This window comes from Trichosurus vulpecula, chromosome 1 (assembly GCF_011100635.1).
Source record: "Trichosurus vulpecula isolate mTriVul1 chromosome 1, mTriVul1.pri, whole genome shotgun sequence".
Classification (NCBI taxonomy): Eukaryota; Metazoa; Chordata; class Mammalia; order Diprotodontia; family Phalangeridae; genus Trichosurus; species Trichosurus vulpecula.
Genome location: NC_050573.1, coordinates 22912440 through 22938867, shown reverse-complemented (window position 1 = coordinate 22938867; position 26428 = coordinate 22912440). Strand labels below are relative to the sequence as shown.

At 45.3% G+C, this 26428-nt stretch overlaps 1 protein-coding gene across 1 annotated transcript in view; it reads left to right on the top strand.

The window, feature by feature from the left end:
- Positions 1 to 26428, top strand: part of WSCD2 (WSC domain containing 2) — a 150399-nt gene that overhangs the window by 52263 nt on the left and 71708 nt on the right. The window contains exon 2 of the mRNA XM_036745806.1: positions 19889 to 20997. Within this exon, the coding sequence (XP_036601701.1) occupies positions 20592 to 20997 (406 nt within the window). The 5' untranslated portion in view covers positions 19889 to 20591. The remainder of the gene's footprint in view (positions 1 to 19888; positions 20998 to 26428) is intronic.

The following is a 26428-nucleotide window of genomic DNA, read 5'->3' as shown; positions in this document are numbered from 1 at the left end:
AAATAAACCAAGGTAGAGATGATAAAAATGAAGTGTCAGAATTTGTTCCTAGGTTCTTTGACTCAAAATGCAGGATTTGCTCCAATACCCTACACTGTTGTTAGAAGGACTTGAGTCTAGGATTCCTGACTTTGGTTCACTTTTCTTTCCCCTACACCAGATTTGCCTTCTCCTGCCTTGTAAAGGAGATCACTGTCTTGTTAACATTCATCTGGTAAGGTGTTCCATTTTAGTGTAGTGTGTTGAACCTGAAGTAAAAAAAAATCCTTGGGTTCCACAAAACAATAAACAGAATATTGTGCAATTATCATGACTAGGCTTAATCCTACCAGAAGATACCTTCCTCTTCTTTTTGCAGCAGTCGGAGATCCTGGCGTGGAATTCTACACATAACCCCCTCAGACATCTTTGATAGTTTTCTAAGTTTTTTCTTCTTATTATTTTTTATTAGATGTCATTCACAGCTCAGGCTAGAGCAAAGACTCCAGTTTGGGAATTCACAGGGAAGAAAACCACCATATAGCAACACAGACAGAGGTTCAGCCCCACAGAAGCAAAGATTCACCCAGCTCGAGGGGGAGATCTGTATGGTAGCAAAGATCTCAGGGGGCATGTGCCCACAGAGTAGAGGGTCTGAGTGGGGAAGTTTCATACCCTAAAAATAGGCTTGGTTGAGAAGAGAGCATTGATGTCAGATGTGGGAGGAGGGATTCCTAATTAAAGCCAGATATGATGGGGAAATTCCTGGGGTCACTTATCAATGCCAGACTTGGGTAAGAGGAGTTTCCTTATCTGGATCAGAAATTGGGCAAGGGTTTGAGTTGGTAATCTGAGACAGTGGGGAGTGGCATGTCTCACCAGGCACTGTAATTAGCCTGGAGTCCTAGCCAATCAGAAGCTTTGATCATTAACTGCTTAACTCAGGGTCAGAATGGGCCAGGACCGTGGACAAGTACCACTGTGTATCATATGTTTGTGTGTTTTTTGAGCATTAGACCCACTTAGCCTAAGTGACTCCATATTGAAGCCCTATCATTTGTAACTACAACATCGAACAATATAGTTCAAAAATCACAGTTATCAAGTGAGGTAACAGTTAATACACTCCACAAACCTGAATCAGCCTTATCATTTCTAGTAATCATATTAATAATAATAATAATAGATGGTTCTTTGGGAGAAGGGGGAGGGAGGAATATAGCAGGAAATAGATGATACAAAAATGTAACAGCCTAACACAGCATGACATGACATGATGTAATATGATATGATATGATATGACATAATGTAATGCAATGCAACATAACGTAATATATACATTACATTAATTCTAGTATAGTATGGTATGGTGTATAAATGTGCGTATACATACGTATATATGTGCGTGTGTATGTATACATGCATATATACATGGGGAAGCTAGGTATCAAAGTCAATATAGTGCCAATCTTGGAATCAGAAGGACCTGAGTTCAAATCTGATCTTAGACACTTCCTAGCTGTGTGACCCTGGGCAAGTCACTTAACCTAGTTTGCCTCAGTTTCCTCATCTGTAAAATGAGTTGGAGAATGAAATGGCAAACCACTTCATTATTTCTGCCAAGAAAACCCCAAATAGGGTCATGAAGAATCAGACTCAACACCAACACCACCGCATGCATACATACGTGTGCACATGTGTGCACGCATATATACATACACCATGGTTAAATGGGTTTGAATCCTGCCTGTGATATTTGCTAGCTGTGTGACCCTGGGCTAATCATTTAATGTTTCTGGGCCTCTGTTTGCTTGACTGGGAAATGGAGTCCATAATAAAATCAGTAATCCCCCCTCCCAGGTGTGGGGTGGGGCTCAGAGGAAGCACATACAGTATGTAAAGGGCTTTTACAAATTTGAAAACCTTGAAGAAATTTCAGCTGAGTTATAAACTTGCTGTTGAAGTCTCCACTGCCTCGTTCCTTTCTTGTTTTCTCCTTCTTTATAGTGGACCTATAATTTCATTAGTGTGGGAAGGATGGGTAAAAAACTTCCTCTACCAATGTCTGTTGGCGTCTGCTCTAAAGCTTGCAGGTTTAGTCAGCTGCCTAGGATACTAAGAGATTAAGTGACCTGCCTGGGGTTACATCAAGGACGTGTTTGGGGAGCAGGATTAAAACTCAAACCTTGAGGCAGCTAGGTGGTGAAGCAAATAGAGCCCCAGCCCTGGCTTCAGGAGGTCCTGAGTTCAAATCCTGCCTCAGACATGAGATATTATTAGCTGGGCAAGTCACTTAATCCCAATTTCCTCGCAAACCCCCCCAACCCCCAATAACAATAACAGTTTAGGACTTGCTGATTCCAAATCCAGCCCTCTATCCATTGGCACTTTGTGAAAGAATGAGAGGGACATTGGGCTATGAGTCTTGTCAATTTTGCCTCCTCCAACATCTCTGGCACCCAGCCTCTTCTCTTCACTGGCCCAGCTACCACCCTATTTCTGGTCCCTCAGGACCTCTTGCCTGGATTATTGCAGGAACCTCCCAATTGGTCCCCTTACTTCCAATCTCTGCCTTCTATTCTCCACCTAGAGGTCAATGTGATATTCCCAAAGTGCAGAGATGAACATATATCCTTTCTTCTGCTTGTAAGTGCTAGTTGATTCTACTTGATCTGAGGCTCAGATACAAGCTCCTGTGTTTGACATTGAAGTCCCTTTCTAAGCTGGCTCCAAACTGCTTTTTATTTTGTATCACTCCCTTTTGTGCGCTCTTTGATCCAGCTAAACTGGTCTACAAAAGGTGACTCGCACATGCCTTAACATCTCCCACCTCCACGCTTTTGCACACTCTGTCCCTCAGATCTAGAATGCAGTCCTTCTCCTTTCTACCTCACAGAATCTCTGCTTTCCCTCAAAGCTCATCCCAAAGTACCACCTCCTAGAGTAGGTCTATGACTCAACTAACTAGAGCCTTCCTCGCCCCAGAATTACATTGTAACTTGAATGTTTCCCTCCTGTATTTGTACTCCCGTCACTAAATACAGGAACTGGCACGTTGAAACTGCGTTAATAAATGTTGGGGTTTTTTTTTTCTACTTCTTATGTAATCTAAATGACAGCTCTAAAAATCATAGCCATTTCTCAGGGATGTTCCAGAGGGATTTCTTGTGCATGTTTGGATTGGCCTGGAGGCCCCTGGGGGTCTCTTCCAGCTCAGAAGTTCTGTGATTCTTAGTCTCTATCTAAGCGTGTTGTTAATTAAATGTTTCTTCATGCATAGAGAGTGCATTTACCTCTGAATGGTTTGAGTTGGTGCTGAGTAGACAAGACATTCCGTTTTCATTTCAGTACGTGAGAATCTGTCAGAATCTCAAATCAGCAAATCCAGGCTCTATATAAATGTGTATATGTATTGGCATATTATAAATAATCCCAGAATAAAAGAATATAGATTTGCAAGGACCCTAGACCCTCAGGAGCCATCTAGTCCAACTGATAAAAAAGAATCCCGGATACCATCTATCCAACAAGTGGACCAGCCAGGCTCACCAAGCCTCAGTTTGAAGACCTCCTGTGAGGGAGACCCAGTTTCATTTTCAATCAATTGACTTTTTGTTGGGAGGGAGGGGCTCTCCTTTGTGAGGCAGTTTTTCCTGACATCAAGTCTTAATAGGTCCCTTTTCAAACTGCATATGATGGAAGAGCTTCCTTCAAGACTCAGCTCAAATGCCACCTTCAGCTGGAAGCCTTTCCTAATCCTCCCAAAGCAGTCTCCTTCCCATTGACATCACATTGTAAATATCTTGTATGGACGTAGTTCTTCACAAGTTGTCTCCTGAATTAATATTCAAGATCCCAAAGGGCAGGGACCATGATTTTGCCTTTTTCACTTGTAAGGATGGAGTTCAATGGGGCAGCTAGGTGGCGCAGTGAGTAGAGCACCGGCTCTGGAGTCAGGAGGACCTGAGTTCAATTGGAACCTCAGACACTTGACATGCTTACTAGCTGTGTGACCTTGGGCAAGTCGCTTAACCTCAATTGCCCTGCCCCCCCCCCCCCCAAAAACAAAAAACAAAAAAGGGATGGGGCTCCATTGATTGTCCCATCAGCTTAAAAGTAATGAAAATATTTTTTGATTGAATCAAACAGGGGCCAGCATACATACCTCTTTGAATGATCAAAACCACTGGAAAAGAGACTGGTCACACTCTTAGACTTTGCATAAAAGGGAGACACTATCTCAGATGCACTGGGAAAGATTCTGAATATCTGGATTGGAGGTTGGTGCCAGCCTGGCATTTCTAGCACACCTTAGAGAAGCCTGGGATGATCAAGTTGTGGCAGAGAAAGGAACATCAGGGAGAATCATTGTTGGGTTGTGTCCAACTCTCCATGACCCCATTTGGGGTTTTCTTGGCAAAGATCCTGGAGTGGTTTGCCATTTCCTTCTCCAGCTCATTTTACATGAGGAAACTGAGGCAAACAGGGTTAAGTGACTTGCCCAGGGTCACAAAGCTAGTGTCTGAGGCTGGATTCAAACATATGTCATCCTGAATCTAGGCACAGCACTCTATCCATTGAACCACCTAGCTGCCACAGGTGAACCTTAGAGACCTAGAATTTGACCCTTAGGCTTAAAATAAGCTCATTTTTTTAAACAGGATTATATTTCTATCTCTAGTGATTAACACAGGGCTGGTACACAGTAAGCATTTAATAAATGCTTGTTGACTTGTTGATCATTTTGCAGAGGAAGCTGAAGACCTACAAAGGGAAATTCCTTCCCAAATTCCTATATGTAAGTGAACCCAGATCCTGACTCCAGAGACACTGATCTCTCCCCTCTGCCCTACTTCCACTACTGTGTTCCAAAGCTAACCAGGACAAGTGGAATTTGCTTTCTGCAAGACAGCCCTTCAAAGAATACTTCAAAGAAGACATCAGGTCCCCCTGAGTCTTATTTCCTTCAGGTTAAACATCCCCAGTTCCTTTATCTGATTCTTAGATGTTGTTCAGTCATTTCTGACTCTGTGACCCCATTTGGGGTTTTCTCGGCAGATGCTGGAGTGATTTACCATTTCCTTCTCCAGCTCATTTTTCAGATGAGGAAACTGAGGCAATCAGGGTTAAGTAAGTGACTTGCCCAGGGTCTCACAGCTAGTAAGTGTTTGAGGCCAGATCTGAACTGGGAAAGATGAGTCTTCCTGACTGCAGATCCAGTACTCTATCCACTGCCATATGAAGAGGTCAGGGAACCGTATGTTTTTAGAGGTGCTTGAGACAGCAAAATACCAGCATGCCAGGTCCTGCTCAAAAGAATTTGACTCAAGCCTTCTCACAGCCAAACAGAGATGGTTTATCGCAGGTTCGCCATATTGGATTGTCTTAAGAAATCTCACCCTTTGTGATTTTCGCAAGCAGGCCAGATGCCATCTGAGGTAGATGGAATCTGAGCCCCTTCATGGAGGCAAGATGAAACTTATATACAGGAAGATTGTGGGAGGGATCTAGGGTGGTCCTGGGGTGATGGGAGGGGGGGGTTTAGGGAGGGTCTTGAGGAGGAGTCTAAGGAGGAGCTTGATGAGACTCCAGGAACCAAGAGAATGGATTAAGGATGGGAAGTAGCTGAAGGCTACCTGGAGATAACAGACAATGTAGGGCTAGGCTAGTTTAAGGGTAACAGATTTGGGCATGGGCAGTTTGATAGGATCAAGGGGGGAAACTAGCCAGATAATGGAGGGCTAGGCTAGGTAAGAGTAACCTAGCCTAGAGATTTGGGCCTAGCAATAATGAAAGGCTTATGGCCTCAGGCAAAGGCCTCATCCAGTAGGAAGATCCAAGGGGAGTCCAAGGGGGCTCCCACAATCTCAACCTCATCACGCAGCTACCCTGTTCTTGGATGGCATGGACCCTCACTGTCCTTGCTGCTCCACCAGACTAGACTAGAATTGAGTTCTAGTCCTAGTGATGGTATGGGCCCTGGGAAACCCTTCCCCTCCCCTCCCCTGAACTTCCCTTGAACTCTCCCACATGGTCCAGGCAGTCCTCCCTGAAACTCATTTCAGTATAATCCTTTTAACTGCCTTTTCATTATGGCCTCTGCCCAAACCTCCGATTCTCGGTTACCTCTAACCTAGCCCAGCTCTTCAGTATGTTCTAATAAACCTTGTCTTTGGCTGTCGTTCAGCCAAAGACAAGGTTTATTAGAACACTGATTGGGTGGGCAAGATTTTAAGAATCTGCACTATTGTGACACTATATTGACAAATAGGCCAGACTAAATCTGAGCCATTGGCCAGACTCTTAAGGATTCTGAGCAATTTAATGGGGGGCAAGGTGGACCTTACATACAGGAAGACTGTGGGAAGGATCTAGGAGTGGCCAGGTAGTCTGGAAGGGCCAGGTGCCCCAGGTGAATGTCAAGGATCTGGGCCATGTGGAAGGGGTCTAGATGGAATTAAGAATGGGAAGTTACTTGGGGCCATTGACCCTATGAAGGGCTGGGCTAGGTTAGAGGTAACAGAGAATTGGAGGTTTGGGTGGGGGCCATAATGAAAGGGCAGTTAAAAGGATTATACTGAAATGAGTTTCAGAGACTGCCAGGGCCATATGGGAGAGTTCAAGGGAAGTTCAGGGTGTATGTATGGGGTGGGGCATTGCCACAATCTGTACCCCATGGAGGGAGGCAGGGTTTCCCAGGGTCCATACCTTGTCACCCCTACCTTCTCACTGGGCCTCTCCAACAAGCAAGACTCATCAGTTTCTCTAGGCTTTCTCTCGGCTCTCATACCAAACAACCGTAGTTCTTGGTTTTTCCACTGATCAATCAATAAGAATTTATTAAAAACCAACTATGCGCCAGGGGCTAGAGACACAAAGACAGTACCAAAATCTCTGCCCTCCAGGAGCTTACTATCTAGCTGAGGGACACAACATGTGTCCAGTCTACATCTTATTTGTACATAATTGTTTGTATGTTCTCTCTCCCCTTAGATTACAAGTTGACGGGGCAGTCTTTTGCCCTTTTATGTGCCCTCAGTGGTTGGCACAGTGCCTGACACAGAATAGGCACTTAATAGGTGATTATTGACTAATTTGGGGGAGAAGATTATAAGCTAAGCTAAATTAGAATCAGAGGGTCTGGATTCAAATACTGGCTCTGTAAACACACCACCCGTGTGACCTTGTACAAGTCATTTAACAGCACTAGACTTTGGTCTCCTCTTTAAAATGAGGGGATTTGACTACGTGGCCTTAAGCCTTGTATCTATGATCTCATAAAATCAGTTTTTTGAAGTTCCCGTTTCCTCACCTGTAAAATAGAGGAGTTGGGTGATGATCTTGAAGGTCTAAATCTGTGACCCAGTGATCCTAATTCCTTAATGCAAATCCTTCTCCTTGAGGTTTAATAGAAAGAAACCTGGATTTAGAGTCAGAAGTTGTTGTTCAGTGGTGTCTGACTCTCCATGACCCCTTTTGGGGTTTTCTTGGCAAAGATACTTGAGTAAGGGCAGCTAGGTGGCGCAGTGAGTAGAGCACAGATCCTGGAGTCAGGAGGACCTGAGTTCAAATCTGGCCTCAGACACTTGACACACTCACTAGCTGTGTGACCTTGGGCAAGTCACTTAACCTCAATTGCCTTCCCTTCCCCCCTCCAAAACAACAACAAAAAGACACTGGAGTAAATCACCATTTTCTTCTCTAGTTTATTTTACAGATGAGGAAACTGAGGCAAACAGGGTGAAGTGACTTGCCCAAGGTCACACAACTACTAAGTATCTGAGGTTGGATTTGAACTCAGGTCTTCCTGACTCCAGGCCCAGTGCTCCATCCACTGTGCCACCTTCTAGCTGCCAACTCAGAAGACCCAGGTTCAAATCCTGGCTCCACCATTCACTAGATCTGGGACACTGGTCAAGGCATTCAAACTCTCTAAGCCTCAGTTTCTTTTTCTGTAGGATGAGAGAGTTGGACCAGGTTCATAACTCTAGAGCCAGAAGGGACGCAAGAGGTCATTTAGTCCAACCTCTGAGCTTAAGTAATTCACCCAAGGTCCCAAGGCAGTAAGCTTCAGCAAGGGCACTTAAATCTAGGTCTCCTAACTCCAACTCCCCACTGTGGCTGCTGGACCGTGCTGCCCCCGTACAGAATGGCCATGCCACCTCCAAATCTATACTAGGCCCTTGTCTGCTAGGTATAATGAAAACATTTGGTAAGTTTGAAGTCAATAGAGGTGGGTTCAGATCTCAGGTCTGACCCTTCCACCATTGTGACCTTGGTCAAGTCCCATCCCTTCCCAAAGACTCCAAATGAAGAGGTTGAAAGGGATAGTTTTTATGACTCCTTCCAGCTCTAAATTCAGTGATCCCCTCATTCTGTTTTTCTTAGAAAACCTCTGTAAGGGCCCTTTATGGATCAGAAAATATAAAATTATCCCCCAGCCTTCTCCTCACCAGGCTTATGGGTTCCAACACCTTGAATCTAACCCCCTTTTTATCCTACTTTAGATTTTCAGAGTGTAAAGATTCCAGGACACTGGAGAGAGCCAGATGGACTGGCCCTTGGCCTCTCCTTCTGGCTTCCTCCTTCCCTCCAGCACAGAGTCCTTACCCTAGGGTGGCCAATCTTTAAGCAAAAGGCATAATGAAATTCCCTTAGAAGGCTACAATAAAAACTGATTCAGTGTTATTTTCTAGGCGTCCTTCAGAAGCCCAGAATTTCATCAGTCAACCCAGTTTCAGGGAAGTCTCTTTGGTCCATTCAGAGAAATTCGTCAGCCTTCCTGCTCATCATTGCCAACCAGCTCCTGTGGAAAGGAAGATCATTAGCCTGAGGGAATGTCACTCCACGGGGACTGAAATGGGATGTCAGCAGGACACATGTAGGTCTGGCCCAGGCTTAGGAAGTCAGGCCACTAGACAGTGCCCAGGGGCTTGTGCCAGTGCTGATCAACAACTCCCAACCCCTCCCCCGTCAGCATCTGGGGGGCCAAAACTAATTTTTTTTTGCTTGTTATTTATATTCCTAGTACTTAGAGTGCCCAGCACATAGGAATGGCTTAATAAACAGAATCACAACAGGCTAAGATAGGGTCATTCTTGTAAATCATCTAGCACCAATCCCTACAGTTTATAGAAGATGATACTGAAGCCTACATAGGGGGAAGGTCTTGATCAAGGTCACATGGCAAGTCTGAGGCAAAGTTGGGACTAGATTCCAGATTTCCTAATGTGTATTTTATCATTTTCACTACAATGACATATTGTCAGTTCTCAGAAGCAATATTTAAAACGTGGCCATCTCTCAATTATTTGCACGTGGTTGATCTACCCGGCCAGATGTCGACAACAGGTTTTGGGTTCTAGGGCTGGCTTTCCCCCAGCTGTTCAGCCCAGTTCTGGGCCTTCTCTCACTGGGGTCAGAGCAATCCTATCATTGTTTCAGTCGGTTTTCAGTTTTGTCTGACTCTTTGTGACCCCATTTGGGGTTTTCTTGGAAAAGATACTGGAGGGATTTGCCATTTCCTTCTCCAGCTTGTATTACAGATGAAGAAACTGAGGCAAACAGGGTCAAGTGACTTGCTCAGGGTCACACAGCTACTGAGTATCTGAGGTCAGATTTGAACTCATGATTTCAAGCTCAGTGTTCTATCCACTTCGCCACCTAGCTGTCCTGGGTCTCAACTTCCTCACCTGTAAAATGAGGAATCATTAGTTTAGAGCTAGTGTCAACCTGAAAGCTTGGTTAAAAGAGGGAAACAGGCTAGGTGGCATATAAATTCATAGTGTTTATTCCCTTAAAGCTAGCAGATACGTGCTTGCACAGAGCCAAAACATAAGTTCTGACTGTCTGATAAAAGAATGACCAACTTTTTATGTTTCAAGACAATCCCAGCTCAGCATGTCTGTGTCATTCAAACTTATGATCTCCATGTATGTTTAACCATATTATGAGAAAGGAATTTTCTTAATTGAATAGGTGTTAAACACAAAAAGATAAGAGAGTTGACAAAGTCTCAGTTGTAATTACGACCCAGGATATCTGTGTTTTCTCTATCATTAACATGCCATAACATAGTATATGTCCATAAAATGTTAAGAAAAGTCCCATTATAGGCGCCCTGTCCTTGGTAGTCATTAACAGAAGAATGCTCTCATCAGCTCCCTCTGACTTGGGTGACATAAGAGGCATTCTCTGAGTTTATCAGATCTGTCAGGCCCGGGTGCGTCTTCTTCTGGTTGATTAGTTCAGGCTCTGGCCCTTATTGAGGTTCACATGCTATTAAATGATTCTCAGGATGTAAAGGGTAATCAAGTTGTAAACCCCTCTCATTTTACGGTGAGGAGACTGAGGCCCAGAGATGCTAAGTCACCGACTCAGGGTCACGCAGTGGGTCAACAAGTACCCGAGGCATGATTCAAACCCAGGTCTTCCTGAATCCAAGCCCGGGACTCCATCCACTACGCCATGCCGAGGGTTTGGGGATATGTGATCTTTCAAGTCAATTCCAACTCTGTAACTGTAATTATCATAATATTAATTATCATCATCATCATCAACAGCTAGCTTTTAGGGGTACACGGCTCCTCGAAAGGAACGGGTCAAGCCTCTAATGTTTTACAGATGAGGCGCTCAGGTCATGGTACTGACTGGTTAGAAATTCCATCGATTTCACTGATTTGGACAGAGGGGGAGGAAGTCCTACTGTTTGTCCCTATGGGGAGTTTGAGGAGGATGGGAGAAGAGCCCCAGTCATTGGAACTAGCCTCATGAGCCATGGACTCCTACCCAACACTTATCAAATACTGCCTTTTCCTTCCCTGATCACCCCAGCCTAGAGTAACTTCTCTCTCCTCTCCCACTTGTCTGGACCATCCTTTTTTTTTTTTCTTCTTTTGGAGGAGGGAGGCCAGGTAATCGAGGTTAAATAACTTGCCCAAGGTCACACAGCTAGTAAGTGTCTGAGACCGGATTTGAACCCAGGTCTTCCTGACTCCAGGGACTGTGCCACCTAGCTGCCCCTGGACCACCCTTTTGGCCCTGACCCTTTGGTAGGGAGTCAACTTGGTGGAGTGGCTCTTGCCAGGAAGACCTGGGTTCAAATCCTTCCTTTGACACTTATGAGCTCCTGGGCAAGTTACTTAACTTCTGCGTGCCTCAGTTTCCTCAACTAGGCAATAGAGATAACAATAGCAAACCCTTACACCCAAGATTGTTGTGAAGATCAAATGAGATAATATTTGTAAAAAATGCTTGGTACATAGTGGGTGCTTAATAAATGCTTGCTCCTTTCCTACTTAGAAGGAAGAGGGAATTTAAAGGTCATCTCATCCATGCGTGTCAAACTCAGAAAACCTGACTCAGAAAACCACAAATTAACATTGTCTATGTTGTATTATATTTTTATTTATTTATTTCATTAAACACTTCCCAATTATATTTTAATTCAGTTCTCTGACATGAAGGAGTTTTCTGTCCAGGGACTAATCTAGTCCAACTGCTTCATTTTTAAGGAAATGGAAGTCTAAGTTAAGTGACTTGCCCGAGGTCACACAGGGGAAAAGTAGTAGAACCAATATTGAAACCCTGGTCTTCTGAGCCCAATTCCTGGGCTTTCTTGTGAGTTGCTGGGTCCTCCTCTGGGAGATCGGCATTGCTGAGAGATGTGGTGGCCAAGAATCCCACTCCATTTAAGACTTTGTGTAGAAGCTGAGGGGAGAGAGGAGAGAGGAAGAAGACGGAGCCAAGGTACTGTGACATCTGCCTGCATTGGGCGTTAAGTCAGAGCTGTCCCCAGAGAGGAATATTGAGAATCAGTGGCAGCCAGGCTCTCAGGCTCCCAGGCTTTCCGGGCTGGTCCTCTCAGAGTTTACCTCCTGTTAGAAAACCCACAGCCCTGGCCCTTTGCATTTCCATTCCAGACTGGGATCTAGGAGCTCAGACTCAGAAAATGTCCCTGAGCCAAAGCCAAGAGATGTATGCACTGAAGACTCTAGGACTTGGAGCCAGAAGGGGTCTTAGACAAGGACTAGACCAAGGTTGGGAACCTTCGGCCTCCAGGCCACATGTGGCCCTCTAGGTCCTCAAGTGTGGCCCTTTGACTGAATCCAGACTTCACAGAACAAATCCCATTAATACAAAGATTTGTTCTGTAAAACTTGAATGCAATCAAAAGGCTGCACCAAGGAGCCATATGTGTCCTCAAGGCCTCAGGCTCCCCACCCCTAGTCTAGTCCAACCCCTTTGCACAAATGGGGAAATAGAGTACCTAGAGAATTTACTTTCCCAAGGTCACCAAGGAAGTTCAAAGCAGAGCTAGAATTCTGATCTTAGTTCTTTGACTCTGAATCCGATGCTTTTTCCGTTAGTTCACCCAGTTCAGTGCGTGGCACACTTCCTGTCACAGAGTAGGGACTTAATTGGTATTAGTTGTTTGATTATTGATTTCATTGATTAATCTAATCTAACTCCATCATGAAGTTGAGGAAACTGAGTCAGAGAGAGGGGAAATGTCTTGCCCAGAGTCACACAGAAAAGTAGGTGCAGAGCATGTGAGATCTCTCAGGTGCCACCTTCAGAGGGGCCTCTGGCTGTGACCCAAAAGAATGACTTTTGTAGTGGCAACTTCAGCCTAGGAGCGAAAGTCCAAGAGGCAGCTTTTCACTACCTGTGAAAGGGTGAGGCCAACTCTGATCTCATCATGGTGTTTACTGGCCTATGGGCAGGAGAGGAGATGGTGAACAAAGGGGAGGAGGAAGAGATGGGGGTGGGGAAAGCAGGGGAGGTGGGGAATAAGGAGACAGGAGGCTCTGCCCCCTCTGATGCTCAGAGCTGTTCTAGAGAGTCCTGTGGTTCTTCATCATTTCAGTTCATATTTAATTATCTCCTGACAAGCAACAGGCCTATACTAAAGTTCTGGTCCCTAAGGAGCTTCTTCCTGGAAAGAACAGCACCAGACAGCTCTGACATTCCCTGTTCTAAGGCCCCTCCCAGCTCTGACAGCCCCTATTCTAAGGCCCCTCCCCAGCCCTGACATTCCCTGTTCTAAGGCCCCTCCCAGCTCTGACAGCCCCAGTTCTAAGGCCCCCCTTCCCCAGCTCTGACATTTTCAGTTCTATGGGACAGTTCTACCCTTCCCCAGAGGCAGCTGGGCTGAGGGGGGGCCTAGGCCTGGGGTGCCATTTAGCTGTTGATGTTGGTAAACATTCCCTGACTGGAAACAATAAGATGAGTCCATTATCTCCTCTAGACAATTAGCAGAGGTATTAATGAAATATATGCAAATGTGCACTAATTGACCTGAGACACAGCAGTTCCTAGTGGAGAGGGATGAGCTCCAGATGGCTTAATGATGGTGATTTAAGACCCTCCTTCAGACTCTTCACCTCTTCTTTTGAACCCGAAAGGAAGATTTGGGCTCCGCTCAGTTCCCAGCTGAGAAAATGGCCCTCCCTGCTTGCGTTCAAAAGGAAAAACAGGCCTGTCTTTGGGCTGTTAATGCCAGGGCTTCCAAAGCTCCGGCTTTGCAAGGGTTTCCTTGAAGGTTGTGTCTGTGGCCATATTGAGCTTCTGAGAAAGCTGGAGGCTTCTCAGTTTAATCCTTGGCTCTACCTTGGCTCAGCCTCAACCCAGCCATGCTCAGGTAGGAGCTTCGGGTATAGGAAGTCCTCCAGCTCATTGCCCCAAACTCCTTCTTGTTAGATCTTAGGAAGTAGAATGTCAGAGCTGGGAGGAGTCTTAGAACAGAGAATGTTAGGACTGAAGGACCTCAGAACCTAAAATTTCGGAGGTGGAAGGAACCTAGAACAGAGGTCACTCTTAGGATGTTACAACCTAGGATGTCAAAGCTGTAAAGGCTCTTGGACCACAGAGTGTCAGAGCTGGGAGGAATCTTAGAACAGAGAATGTTAGGACTGAAGGACCTCAGAACCTAAAATTTCGGAGGTGGAAGGAACCTACAACAGAGGTCACTCCTAGGGCCTTACAACCTAGGATGTCAAAGCTATGAAGACTCTTGGATGACAAAATGTCGGAGCTGGGAGGGGTCTCAGAACACAGAATGTCTGAGTTGGAAAAAACCCCTGCAGGTAATCTATTCTAATCTTTATACCTGTACAATATCCCTAAAAAGGGATCATTCAGCTTCCATTTGAATACCTTCAGTGGCAGTGAACTCTCTACCTGTTTACACATTCTATTACAACTTTGGACAGCTGTGATTATTAGAAAGCCCCTTCTTATATAAAGCAGAAATCTGTGCCCCACATTCCTAATTTTCTTTGACTGATGCTGAGCTGAATGAATTGCAAGCCCTCTAGATCCTGGTTTCACTGCTCTGGACTCTCTCTACTTTTTGTGAGGAGCGCCCCACCCCCACCCCCTACAACAGACCTCCTCCTAATAGTTCCAGCTGGTCAACGATATTCCTTCCACATAGTCAGCACGCAAAATTAGGCACCAAACTCCAGATTTCCCCCAAACGGCACTATCCCAACTGTTCAGCCTCCTGAGCCAGAATCCTCCCCCATGGCCTCCAGCCTCCGCTTCCCCAGCATCCGGCAACAAGTGACTGGCCATAACGTTTGCACCCTGGGGCAAGAAGCATCAGAATCATTACCCAAAGAAACAAAATTAAAATATTTATTTATAATGTGCACCATATGCTCCGTCAATATTTCCTTTTTTATTTAATTAAGTCACGACAGATGGTAAGGGCGTTTGAGGCCATTAAGCTAATGGCACTTAGTATCCCCATTTATTTCCTTCACTTTTTAGCGGGATAAATGGAACTGGATGAAGGCAGTGGACTGTGAGTTTGGGAAGACAGTAAGGTGAGAGAGCCAACCTGGGAGCAGAGGGCAAGGGCAGCCTGGGCTCAGCCCAGTGCTAACAATCTGCATGAAATGCAGAAGGCAACGGAGACAGGAGGATGTCCTTACAGGGACAGAGCCTGCTTGAACCATGGGATGTAAACACGAAGAACTTGGAACTTCAAATGTTGTGGCTAGAAAGGACCTTAGAAAATACAAGACCGGATTTGGGGGAGGAGGGAACTTAAAACAGAGAATATCAGAACTGGGAGGGTCCTTAGAACAGAAGATGTCAGAGCTGGGAAGGGACTTCAGAAGGCATTGTCAGGGTTGGGAGAGTCTTTTCGAACCTGGAATGTTAGAAGTGACCCTTTGGGGAAAAAAATCACCATCGTACTATGGCCCTCTAATCCTGCTCCAAATGTGCATTGGTGGTACTCACGACCCTGAGACATAAGTGACTTGGCTGCGGTCACTAGGCAAAGTAATGACCAGGTACAGACCTTGGCAACGCCCCACCTCCCCCCACCCACTGCCACCCAGAACACACCCTGAACTACCCTTGAACTCTCCCATATGGCCCTGGCATTCCCAGAGGCTCATTTCAGTATAATCCTTTTAACTGCCCTTTCATTGTGGCCTCAGCCCAAACCTCCAATTCTCTGTTACCTCTAACCTAGCCCAGCCCTTCACTTCCCATCCCTAATTCCATCTAGACTCCTTCCACCTGACCCAGGTCCTTGGCACTCGCCTGGGACACCCGGCCCTTCCTGGTCCTTCTGTTCCTTCCCAGTCACCCCAGACTACTAGGCCACTCTTAGATCCTTCTCACAGTCTTTCTGTATGTAAGGTCCACCTTGCCCCCATTAAATTGCTCAGAATCCATAAGAGTCTGGCGAATGGCTTAGATTTAGTCTGGCCTGTTTGTCAATACTAGTGTCACAATTGTGTGGATTCTTAAAATCTTGCCCACACAATCAGTGTTCTAATAAACCTTGTCTTTGGCTTAAAGAAGGCTTGGGCTAGGATAGAAGTAACAGAGAATTAGAGGTTTGGGCACAGGCCACAAAGAAAGGGCAGTTAAAAGGATTATACTGAAATGAGTTTCAGGGACTACCAGGGCCACATGGGAGAGTTCCAAGGAAGTTCAGGGTGGGTGGGTGGGGTTTCCCAGGGTCTGTACCCCATGAAAGGGAGGGTGGTTTCCCAGGGGTCCATACCTATCAGGGGGACATCTTGGGTGACTTCTAGCCCTAAAGACTTTACAATTTCATAGTTTACCCTCTTTTCAGCATCCTAGGAAAAAGCAAAGTTCTTAGACCCAGGCTTTGCAAACTTGTTTTTAAAAAATACATATTCTGAAAATTGTATTTCAGTATTGGTTGACTGGTTTCTTTTGTAATCCTCTGGACATTATTCATGCTATTAAAAACACTCTGTAATGGAGTCCACACCCTCTTTCCCCCACCCTACACACATGTCCACGCACACGCATGTACGCGCGCACACACGCACTTTAAAAGCTCAGTATTTGGGGATAGAGCCTAGATAATGGACAAAAGGCAGGAACTTGCCTGATCTCTCTCTCCAAAACCCCTCCAAAAAACTTTAAACAATGCCTCAAGACAAATTCTGGAGTGGCAGAACCTGCAAAAGGATGAGGTGAAACAATTTTCCAGCCCAAGACAAATTAGAAGCTTGGCTTGCTTGCTGTTTGTGCTTCATTCTCACAGAGGACCATGACATCAGGGAGGTGATGCCATGACATTCAAGTGGATTGGATTTAAGTGAGGCAGGGCTGTGCAAAGTCACCAGCCTCTCTTTCTCCTCCAGAGCCATCTGGGTCCAGTGGCCAGATATAGATCAGGGTAACTGGAGAGGGCCCAGGATACAGTGGGGACCTTGCCTTTTCAAGCTCTAACAGGTCTCAGTTTGACTGAGGCAGTGCCCATTCAGTTATTAAGGCTTAAATAAGAAATGAGGCAAAGAATGGTCTCTTTTAAAAAAAAAATGATCTGGGAGGGGAAGACCCTCCTGGTTTCTGCCTAAAACAGAAAGAATTGCTATTTACATTCATTCTAAGCCAATCAGGGCCCAAACAATGACCAAGTAGGCCTTGCCTGGGGCATAAGTAGAAGGTCCCAGGAAAGGCCTGTTGCGCCAGCATTTTATAGTGGAGTGCAGCCCAGTACAGATTGCTCCAGCACAGATGGCCCCCCAGCAAACCAGGAACAGACCTTGGAGGCAACAGGATTAATAGCAGTGTGGCAATTTCCAGATATCTCAGCACACAGTAAGTGGGGGTCAGACAACTGGTCAGAAAAAGATTACAGGGTTCTCTTTCCAGGCAGTAGAGGCAGACTTTGTTATATTGCCCATACTTGGATCTAGGTCACAGTTCTTGATATCGGTCCCAGAGTGAGGAAGAGCACTAGCACCTCAGAGCTTCCAAGTGCAAGGGGAACAGGGAACCTGGTCACAGTTCTGCGGCAAAAAAAAAGAGTGCTTGTGATTGCTCACAGACCAGAGCAGAGGCCAGGTAAACACAGCTCTCCTTGTATCATACCACCTTGGAAGAACTGCTTGAAGCTTGGGACAGTGCCCCCTCCACTCTGAAAGCAAAGCCCCACTTAAGCATATGGTTAAAAGTCAAGAAATAGTCTGGAAAAAATGAGCAAACAGCAGAAAAAGATCCTGACTATAGGAAGTTACTGTGGTGATAGGGAAGGTCAAGACACAAACTCAGAAGACAACAAAGTCAAAACTGCTACATCCAAAGCCTCAAAGAAAAAACATGAATTAGTCTCAGGCCAGGAAGTCTCAGGAAGAGCTCAAAAAGGATTTTAAAAATCAGGTAAGACATGATTCATTCCATTGGTCATAATTCTTCTCCACAACTTGACTAGTGTGTAAATTAATTCAATGCGAAGTTATACGTGGAAGTTATATGGGATTCCATGCCATCTTGGGGAGGGAGCAGGAGAGGGAGGGAAGAAAATCTGGAACTCCAAATTATGTAGAACTGAGTATTGTAAACTAAAAATAAAAAAAAAATTAAAAATCAAGTAAGAGAAGTAAAGGGAAAATTGGGAAAAGAAATGAGAGTGATGCAAGAAAATAATGAAAAAAAGAATCAACAGCTTAGTAAAAGGAGGCACAAAAAATACTGAAGAAAATAACATCTTAAAAAACAGCATAGAGCAAGTGGTAAAAGAGGCACAAAAATCCAATAAAGAGAAGAATGCCATGAGAAGAAGAATTGGACAAATAGAAAAAGGTATACAAAAATTCGCTGAAGAAAATAATTCCTTAAAAATTAGAATTGGGCATGTGAAAGCTAATGACTTTATGAGACATCAAGAAACAATAAGACAAAATCAAAAGAATGAAAAAATGCAAGAAAATGTGAAATAGTTAATTGGAAATACAACTGACCTGGAAAATAGATCCAGGAGAGATAATTTAAGAATTATTGGACTAAAAGCTATGATAAAAAAAAGGGGGGGCCTAGACATCATCTTTCAAGAAATTATCAAGGAAAACTGCCCTGATATTTTAGAACCAGAGGGTAAAATGCAAATGGAAGAAATCTGCTAATCACCTCTTGAAAGAGATCCAAAATGAAAACTCCTGGTAATATCATAACAAAATTCCAGAGCTCCAGATCGAGAAAATATTGTAAGCAGCCAAAAAGAAAGAATTCAAATATAGTGGGGCCACAGTCAGGTAACACAAGATTTAGCAGTTTCTACATTAAGGATCAGGATGCTTGGAATATGATACTGAGCATAATTTTTCTGAGGGAAAAGTGGATATTTGATAAAATGGAGGACTTTCAAGCATTTTTGATAAAAAGACCAGAGCTGAATAGAAAATTTGACTTTCAAATGCCCAGGACCTAAGAGCTTAAGCTATAAATGAATTTCTGATCTGAATTAGTGTGGAGAATTTTCTCACTGGGGGTTTCCCCAAAACCAATGAAATCATAGGCTCAGATCAAACAGCAGCATTAACAATCCAAAACAGCTGGACAAGTACATGTGTGTTCATGTGTGCATGTGTTATGTGCATATGTGTGGACATGCATGTGTTTATGTGTGTGTGTGTGTGTACTAAGGAGAAATTCTAAGGCACAGTTCGGTGAGGTTAAATCCTGAGAATCATGCTGCATTCTAGCTCCTAGTCCTTGCTCCCCCAGAGTGTGTGGGAAGCTCACCAGAGTTTCTGAGGTCTGAGGGGACCCTCTGCTTTCTCAAGTCAATCTAGGGACCCTGGGAAGTCCAATTGTCCAAAGCAGGCAGTCTTTGAGTGGCACATAAAATAAGGTGAGGTCTAGTGCTGTGTCCAGTTCCTAGCACTTGGACCCCATTCAGACAATGGAAAGGCACTCTGAGTCATCTCCCAAATTACCTGCTCAGGGGAGGGAGTGGCTGCCCCCAGAATGATGTTCTGTGTTTACCCTTTGGGTGGAGGGGATCTGTCAGGGCTCTTTAATGGGGTTTGTGCTCCAATGCTTTTCTGTAGAGCTAAAAATAGGCTGTGTTTTAGTGCTCAGGGGCTGAGAACAGGACGCTGGATGGTCAGACACTGCCCTTCCAATCATCAGCCTTCATTTCCCTTAAAGTAACCAGTCGCTGGGTTGTAGACCATATACAGCATTCTGTAACCCTGAGTCCTGGCTCTGCCATGCATCTGCTGTGTGACTGTGAGTAGACATTTCATTTCTCTGGGCCTCAGTTTCACCTTCTGTGGAGTGAGAGAATAGAAGTTCAGTTCCAACTTTCTATGAGTCATGGTGGTGTGTGAAGAATGCTAACCTGCTTTTCTTTGTATTCCCCCAGTGCCAAGCATAGTGTCTGCTATATAGTAGGCACTTGTTGATTGATTGGTTCAATCCAATCCAACAGAGAAAGAAACTGAGGCCCATAGAGCTTAAGTCACTTGCCCAAGGTCATAGAGCCAATATTTGAACCCAAGACATCTAATTTCAAATTCCTGTTCCCCAGCCCCTATCTTTGCATTGTTGGGAAATGTTTGCATTTTTGCAGCCTTGAGGTAGATGAGTCCACCTCTGATAAGTGTTTTTGTTGACTTTGTAGGCACCTGACCCTGGGACGTGGATGCATGGAGATCTGTTAACAAAGCTTTCCATTGCTAGTGTGCACCTGGGAGAGTTCACTGAACCTTTACCCTCCGTGGAGAGGGCCAAAAATACCAGCCCTCTGGATAAATGTCCCTACAATCCCAGGCTGAGAAGTTGGGAGAAGAAACTTGAACCAGCCAATTAACTTTCAAGCTGCCTGCCTTTCCTTAACAAGATCCCTCCTTCTCCAGACTTTTCAGAGGGGAAGAATCAAAATGTAGCAAAAGGAGTATAACCCTGATATGTTCTAAGGACAGCATCCTTCTTTCCTTAGCTCAAAACGTCCAGCAGAAGCCCAAGCAGAAGCCCACTCACCTTTTCTAGTTTCTCCTTCCTTGAAGATTCCAGGGACCCATCTTCAGCCAGTGTTGGAGATGAGCTAAGAGTCCTGCTAGACCGTTCTTTGTCATTTCAACCTGAAAATCTTCCTTGGAAAGAGGTCTTGGCCTTGACTGTGTTAGTCCACACTCTAGAGACTACAAGCTATTCCTAGTCTTATCCAAGCCATATCAACCAGTACACCCATCTAGACCTACCTTGGGTCTAGAGCTTCCTGCTTTGGGTGGAAATTCTCCCCTCCCAGTCCCCTACCACATGACTCCTTCCCTCTTTGAGCCCTACAACTAGATCCCAAGAGGTGAGTCCGGAATGAACCTGCTATGGCCAAACTCTGGGTCAAGTTCCAGCGGTATTTTCGTAGGAAACCAGTCCGTTTCTTTACCTTGGTGGCTCTCTACCTGACGGCTGGAAGCCTGGTTTTCCTGCATACAGGCTTTGTGGGCCAACCCGCTGTGGCTGAGAATGAGCCCAACCCAGCCGCCAGTGCTCCTGAGGGAGCTGAGCTGCCATACCAGGACCTCCCGCACCTGGACAGGGGCTTCCGGGAGACCCCTGAGTCTCCAAATGCTGTCCGAAGATATGGCCCTTGGCTCAAGAGCCCCTCATCCAAGGATTCACCAGAGCGGGGCAGGCTGGGAGACTACGGTGGGACCTGGAGCCGGGCCCTCAAAGGGAGAGTCCTCAGGGAGAAAGAGGAAGAAAGAGGTAAGAAGGCTGTGACCAAGGGTGAGGTAAATGGAAGAAGGAGGAGGGTGGGGGCCAAAGAGAGGTGGCCACACTGTGAAGGCAGAAGACCAAGGTTCAGATGCTCCTTCTGCTGATTATTAATGGTGTGACCTTAACTCTTCTGGGCCTCGGTTTCCTTATCTATAAAAATGAGAGCTAATTGAATTTGATCTGAAAAGTCTCTTCTTATTCTAAATCCTATGATCCTGTCTTAGCCTTTGTTCTCTGTTACCTGAGACAGGCATAACACCATTTGTTCTGTGAAGGGGGAAATGGACTGGGGAGAAGTACCAGGGGCTGGTTGTTCGAAGCATCCCTTTGGAGAGGGGTAGGATGGCCTTGTGGAGTGGTCACTGGACTACCCCCCATTGATCCCAAATATATCCCAATTGTTCCCCATTAGAATGTGAGCTCCCTGAGAGCAAGGACATTGTCGATGGCTGTCTTTGTAACCCCAGCTCTCAGCACTGTGCCTGGCACAAAATAAGTACTTAATGAAGACTTCTTGATTGGTTAGATTTAAGGTCATCCAGAAGAGTCAGACATGACTAAACAATAACAAAAGGGTTAAATTCTCAGTTCCATTTGTGACCTCACTTCAGATCTTCAGGCCTCAGTTTCCCTATCTGTAAAAGGAAAGAGTTGAATTAAATGATCCCGAACAGTCTAAAGAGATGCCTGGAGAGTGCCATCACATCTTGCTTCAGTCTTTTCACTGCCAGATGAAACGTCCTTATTTCCATAAATTGATGGTTGTCTGTCTTTAAATCTCTTCTTTTCTTATGCCTTCTACCTTTTGGCACTCACTGAGACCTGGCTCCCTCCTGATGACACACAGCCTCTCCTGCTGCTCACCCAAGCACAGGTTACACTTTCATTCATTCCCACAATTCACTGGTTAAGGTAGGGCACTTAAAACTCCCTTGCTCCCAATGGCCACTTCCAGGCTCATCCTCTACCCCCATCTTGTCCTTTGAGGTTCACTCAATCCATATCTACCAATCAAAATCCTTGCAGCTATTGTCCACAGACCTCCAGGACACTCTTTCCCGCCTCAATGTATTTAGTAGTTGGCTCACAGTCTTTCTCTCCTTCTAAATTCCTGTCTTCATACCAGGGGACTTCACTGCACATATTGACTCTCTTAAACACTCTAACCTCCTGTTCCTCAACTTACTCATTTCCCATGACCCCACCTCCACCCCACAGAGAATGGTCATCGCCTTCAGCTTGCCATTGGTCACAAGTATACAAAATTCCATGTTCATGGAATTCCCTTATCCGATCATAAGCTCTTATTATTTTACCACTTCCTCTGCCTTGCCCCTGCAAATCCTGCTCTTCTGCCTCCTTGGGACCTCCAATCTTTCTGCTCCCCTCCCCCCATTCTTTCCCAGCCCATCATTTCTGCCCTGTCTATACTCTCTTCCCTTCTCCTTCTTGACTCCTTGGTGAACCAGGTCAACTCTGCACTGTCCTTTTCTCTCAAGTCCCTGGCCCCCATCCTCAAAGAATTCTCCCTTCATCCATCCATCCATCCCCCCCAGCTACTGTCATTTATCTTATCTCCCTTTTTGACTAAGCTCCTTCAGAAGGCTGTCTACAATAGGTGACCACCTCTTTTCCATGGTGACTTTGATTTGAGTGAGGGAGGGCTGTGCAAGGTCACCAGCCTCACTTTCTCCTTTAGAGCCATCTGGGTCCAGCGGCCTGATATTCAACAGGATGACTGGAGATGGCCCAGGATTCATGGTGAGACTTTGGCCCTTTTAGGCTAAGGCCTTTTCAGGTTCTCTCTTTGAGTGACATTCAGTGAATAGGCCTCTTTAAGAAGTGAGTCATGGGATGGCCACTTTAATTAAAAAAAAAATCAAACTGGGAGGGGAAGACCCTCGGGGTTGCTGGTTAAAAAGAAACTGTGACTGTGAACATTCACACTGAGCCCGGAGGGCCTAAAATCTAGCCATTAGGTGGATGGTCCAGTCACTGACTGAGAAAGACCTCTTGCTGAAGGTGACATCTGTAACCTGTTTGAAGGAAGCCCAGAGGCAGAAGTTAAGGAAGGAGCATTCTGGCCTTGGGGGCTGGGGGGTTGCAAGTACAAGATCTCTGTGCCCTTAGCTGTCCCAAGCTGGATCAGAGGTCACATGAGTCTACAGAAGCTTCCTGTGTCTCAGTCATAAAAACCAAAGAGCTTCAACCATGGGCTCAACCCTCAGCCCTGATCACACCTTTCAAACCTGATGACTCCCCCCAACCCCCAAAGCCTGAGAATCTCCCCAGCCTTGGCTGTGCCACTGATTTGTGCCCCATTTCCCCCCCTTCAGGCTTTGGAGAAGGAGACTCCAAAAGTATCCTGTTTCTAACTGTGCTAGCAAACTCTGCTCAAACTCTTACTGTATTAGTAATTTGTGCCTGGGTCTTATCTACTCCCTGAGGGTAGGGGTGAGGTCTTTATCCTTCCTTTGCTTCCATTTGAATTGTCTTAGGAAGATTCTGAAGATCACATGGCAGGATAAGGTACAGACACTGAGGTCCTTACTTGAACTAAACTGCCAAGCATTCAGTTGCCAAAAAGATTATTTTATGGAGAACTCACACTGGGCAAGTGCTCACATGGTGGTCAGAAGCCATACAAGGGCACTCTCAAGGTTTCTCTCAAGAACTTTGGAATTGATTGTGTGACATGGGAAACACTGGCACAGGATCATTCAGCATGGCATGCCCACATCAGAGAAGGTGCTGTGCTCTATGAGCAAAGCAGAATTGAAACAGCTCAAAGGAAACGCAGGATGAGAAGACTTGGAGTGTCCACCCCAAATGTTCACATGGACTATCTGTGCCCCACCTGTGGTAGAGCATTCCAAGCTCATATTGGTCTGATCAGCCAGAGTCAGACACATAGAAACTTGACTCTAGCGTGGTGGTGTCGTTTTGGTCCTCTTTGAGGATGAAGGACAACAACCAAGCACTAGGTAGGGGGCTCTGTAAATGTTTATTCATGTATAAATGAATGAATAAATTAGTGAATAACTGTGCGAGTCAATGAGGGAACAGATGATGGAAGGAATTAGTGAGTGAATAAGTGAGTGGAGCAGTAAATGAATAAGGTAGGTGCAGGAATGCAGGGGAATCCTCTGAGTCCACATTGCAGCTTAAAGCCACCCAGAGGCAACATATTATACTAGAAAAATGTGCTGAATTTGGAGTCAGAGAACCTGAATTCAAATCCTGATTGTTACTTTAGAGTACTGGAAGACCTGAGTTCAAATCCAGCCTCAAATGCTTTGTAGCTGTATGACCCTTGGTAAGTCACTAAACCTCTGTACTCCTCAATTTCTTCATCTATAAAATGGGGATAATAATAGTACCTACATCCCAGGTTGTTGTGAGACTCAAACGAGATAATGTTTGTAAAGCGCTTTGTAAATCTTAGAGCATCACATAAGTATTAATATCTATACTAGCATTAATATTATCACCACTCGTGTGCTAGGTATCACAGTGGAGATACAAGAACAAAAATAAATGATCCTAGGGCCCTTCTCTTAGGCTTAGTTCCCTCCTTTATAAAATATGGACGTTGGAAAAATGATCTCCATGACCCCCTCCAGCTTCCAAACCTCTGATCCCTACCTTGTTTCAAAAATTAAGTGAGATGAGAGATATGAAAATCATTTCATAAACCGTAATGTCCTGGGCACAAGGGAGCAATTATGAAAGTCTCATTACACAGAATACCATGTTAGGTATGGGATGAAGGAGCTCACTGGTCCAAGTTGATTAAACAGAACTCAGTGACATAGACATCTGGCTCTAGCAGACCTGTTGGCGTGCCTTCTCTGAATGGCTGTGAAAACTAAGCCCATCCAGGAACTGCTTGTCAGTTTCCCATTGATGCTTCTTGACCTGAAGTCAATGGAGCGCCCCACCCTTCTTTCATACATGGAGATGACTCAGTGCCAGTAAGTAATTTACTTTGAGGCTCTTTGTTGTACTCCCACCAGCAGTTGAGATGGCTTATCTTCACTCTTTCTCCTGGTCCACTTTTCATGGGCAGCCCACATTTGTGAGACAGATGGCCAATGTAAAGCTTCCGGCATTTAACCATGGAACAGGGCCAAATTTGTTGGGCCAACCAGAGATGAAACTCACAAACTGGACATTTGTACCTTGGGGTGACCAGCTGATATACCTGGTGCTTAATGAGAAGGTGCCTGCTTCCTCCTGGCCCCAGTGACCATGAACTTGGTGCCAAGAGCAAACCCCAGCTTCCCAGCTGGGGACCAAACCAGCTTCCCAGACCAAACCCAGTACCTTCTCCCACTACAGGGCCCAACTCTGCCCCATCTTGTTCTGCCCAGCTTCATCCACAGCACCCACTGGAAAACAGTATTAATGGCTGCAATTCATTAGATTAATTAGAATCGACATTTCCCGAATCTCAACCAGATGGTTAGTGAGAATAAACTGTCAGTCACTGCAAAAAAATCTCCTGAGTTCTCATTTCCAGCCATATGTACCATGTCCACTGTTATTAACCTCTGGGAAAATGGCTTCTAACTCTTAGTGAGGAAGGCTGGGTGGATGAGCAAGGAGGGCTTTGTTGTGGGGAGAGATGAGAAGCTGCAGGTCAAGGTCACATCCCACATTCTCCCCCACTGTCCGAATGGCTCTTAGCTGTGTTGGCAGCCGATAGCTCTGGTTGGCCCCTTCTGAAAAATCCCCAGGAATCTGAGGCAGGAAGGCTCAGTCATTCAGAAGGGAAGTTGTCTTTCTGACTCCAACCTGGGCATCAGGGAGGGCCCTGTGCTGGACAGAGCATGGGTGCTTAAACATTAGAAGGGGCAGAGTGGAGAGATCTGGGAGCCCAGGGCTGAAGGCTTGGAATCCCAACTCCCCCAGGTACTTTCTCACTGAAAGACCTCTGGCAAATGATTTCCTTCCTCTGAGTCTCAGGGGCTTCCTCTGCAAACTTAGGTAGTTGGGCAGGGGGTGGGGTGGGGTAGGTCTAGATGACCTCCAAGTTCCCTTCCAGCTCTAGGTCCTGGGATCCTGATAATTATAATTTCTATTACCTTCATCCTTTTAAGGAGATAATGTTTGTAAACTGCTTCACACAATGCTTGTCACATAATAAGCGTTTAATAAATACAGGTTCCCTTCTTCCTTCCTTTTAGTTTACAAAGCACTTTACAAAAAACCTTAATGAATATTTGTGGTTTTTTTCCTCCATTTAGAAGGAAAAGAGGAAGGGAGAAAGGGAGGGAAAGAAGGAAAGGATATAGAAAGAAGAAAGGAAAAGAAGGAAGGAAGGGGAAAGAAAAGAAGAGAGGAGAGAAGGGAGGAAGGGAAAAAGGAAAGGAGGAGGGGAAGTAGGGAGAGGAAGGAAAGAAAGGGAAAGAAAGAAGAGAGAAGGGAAGGGAAGAAG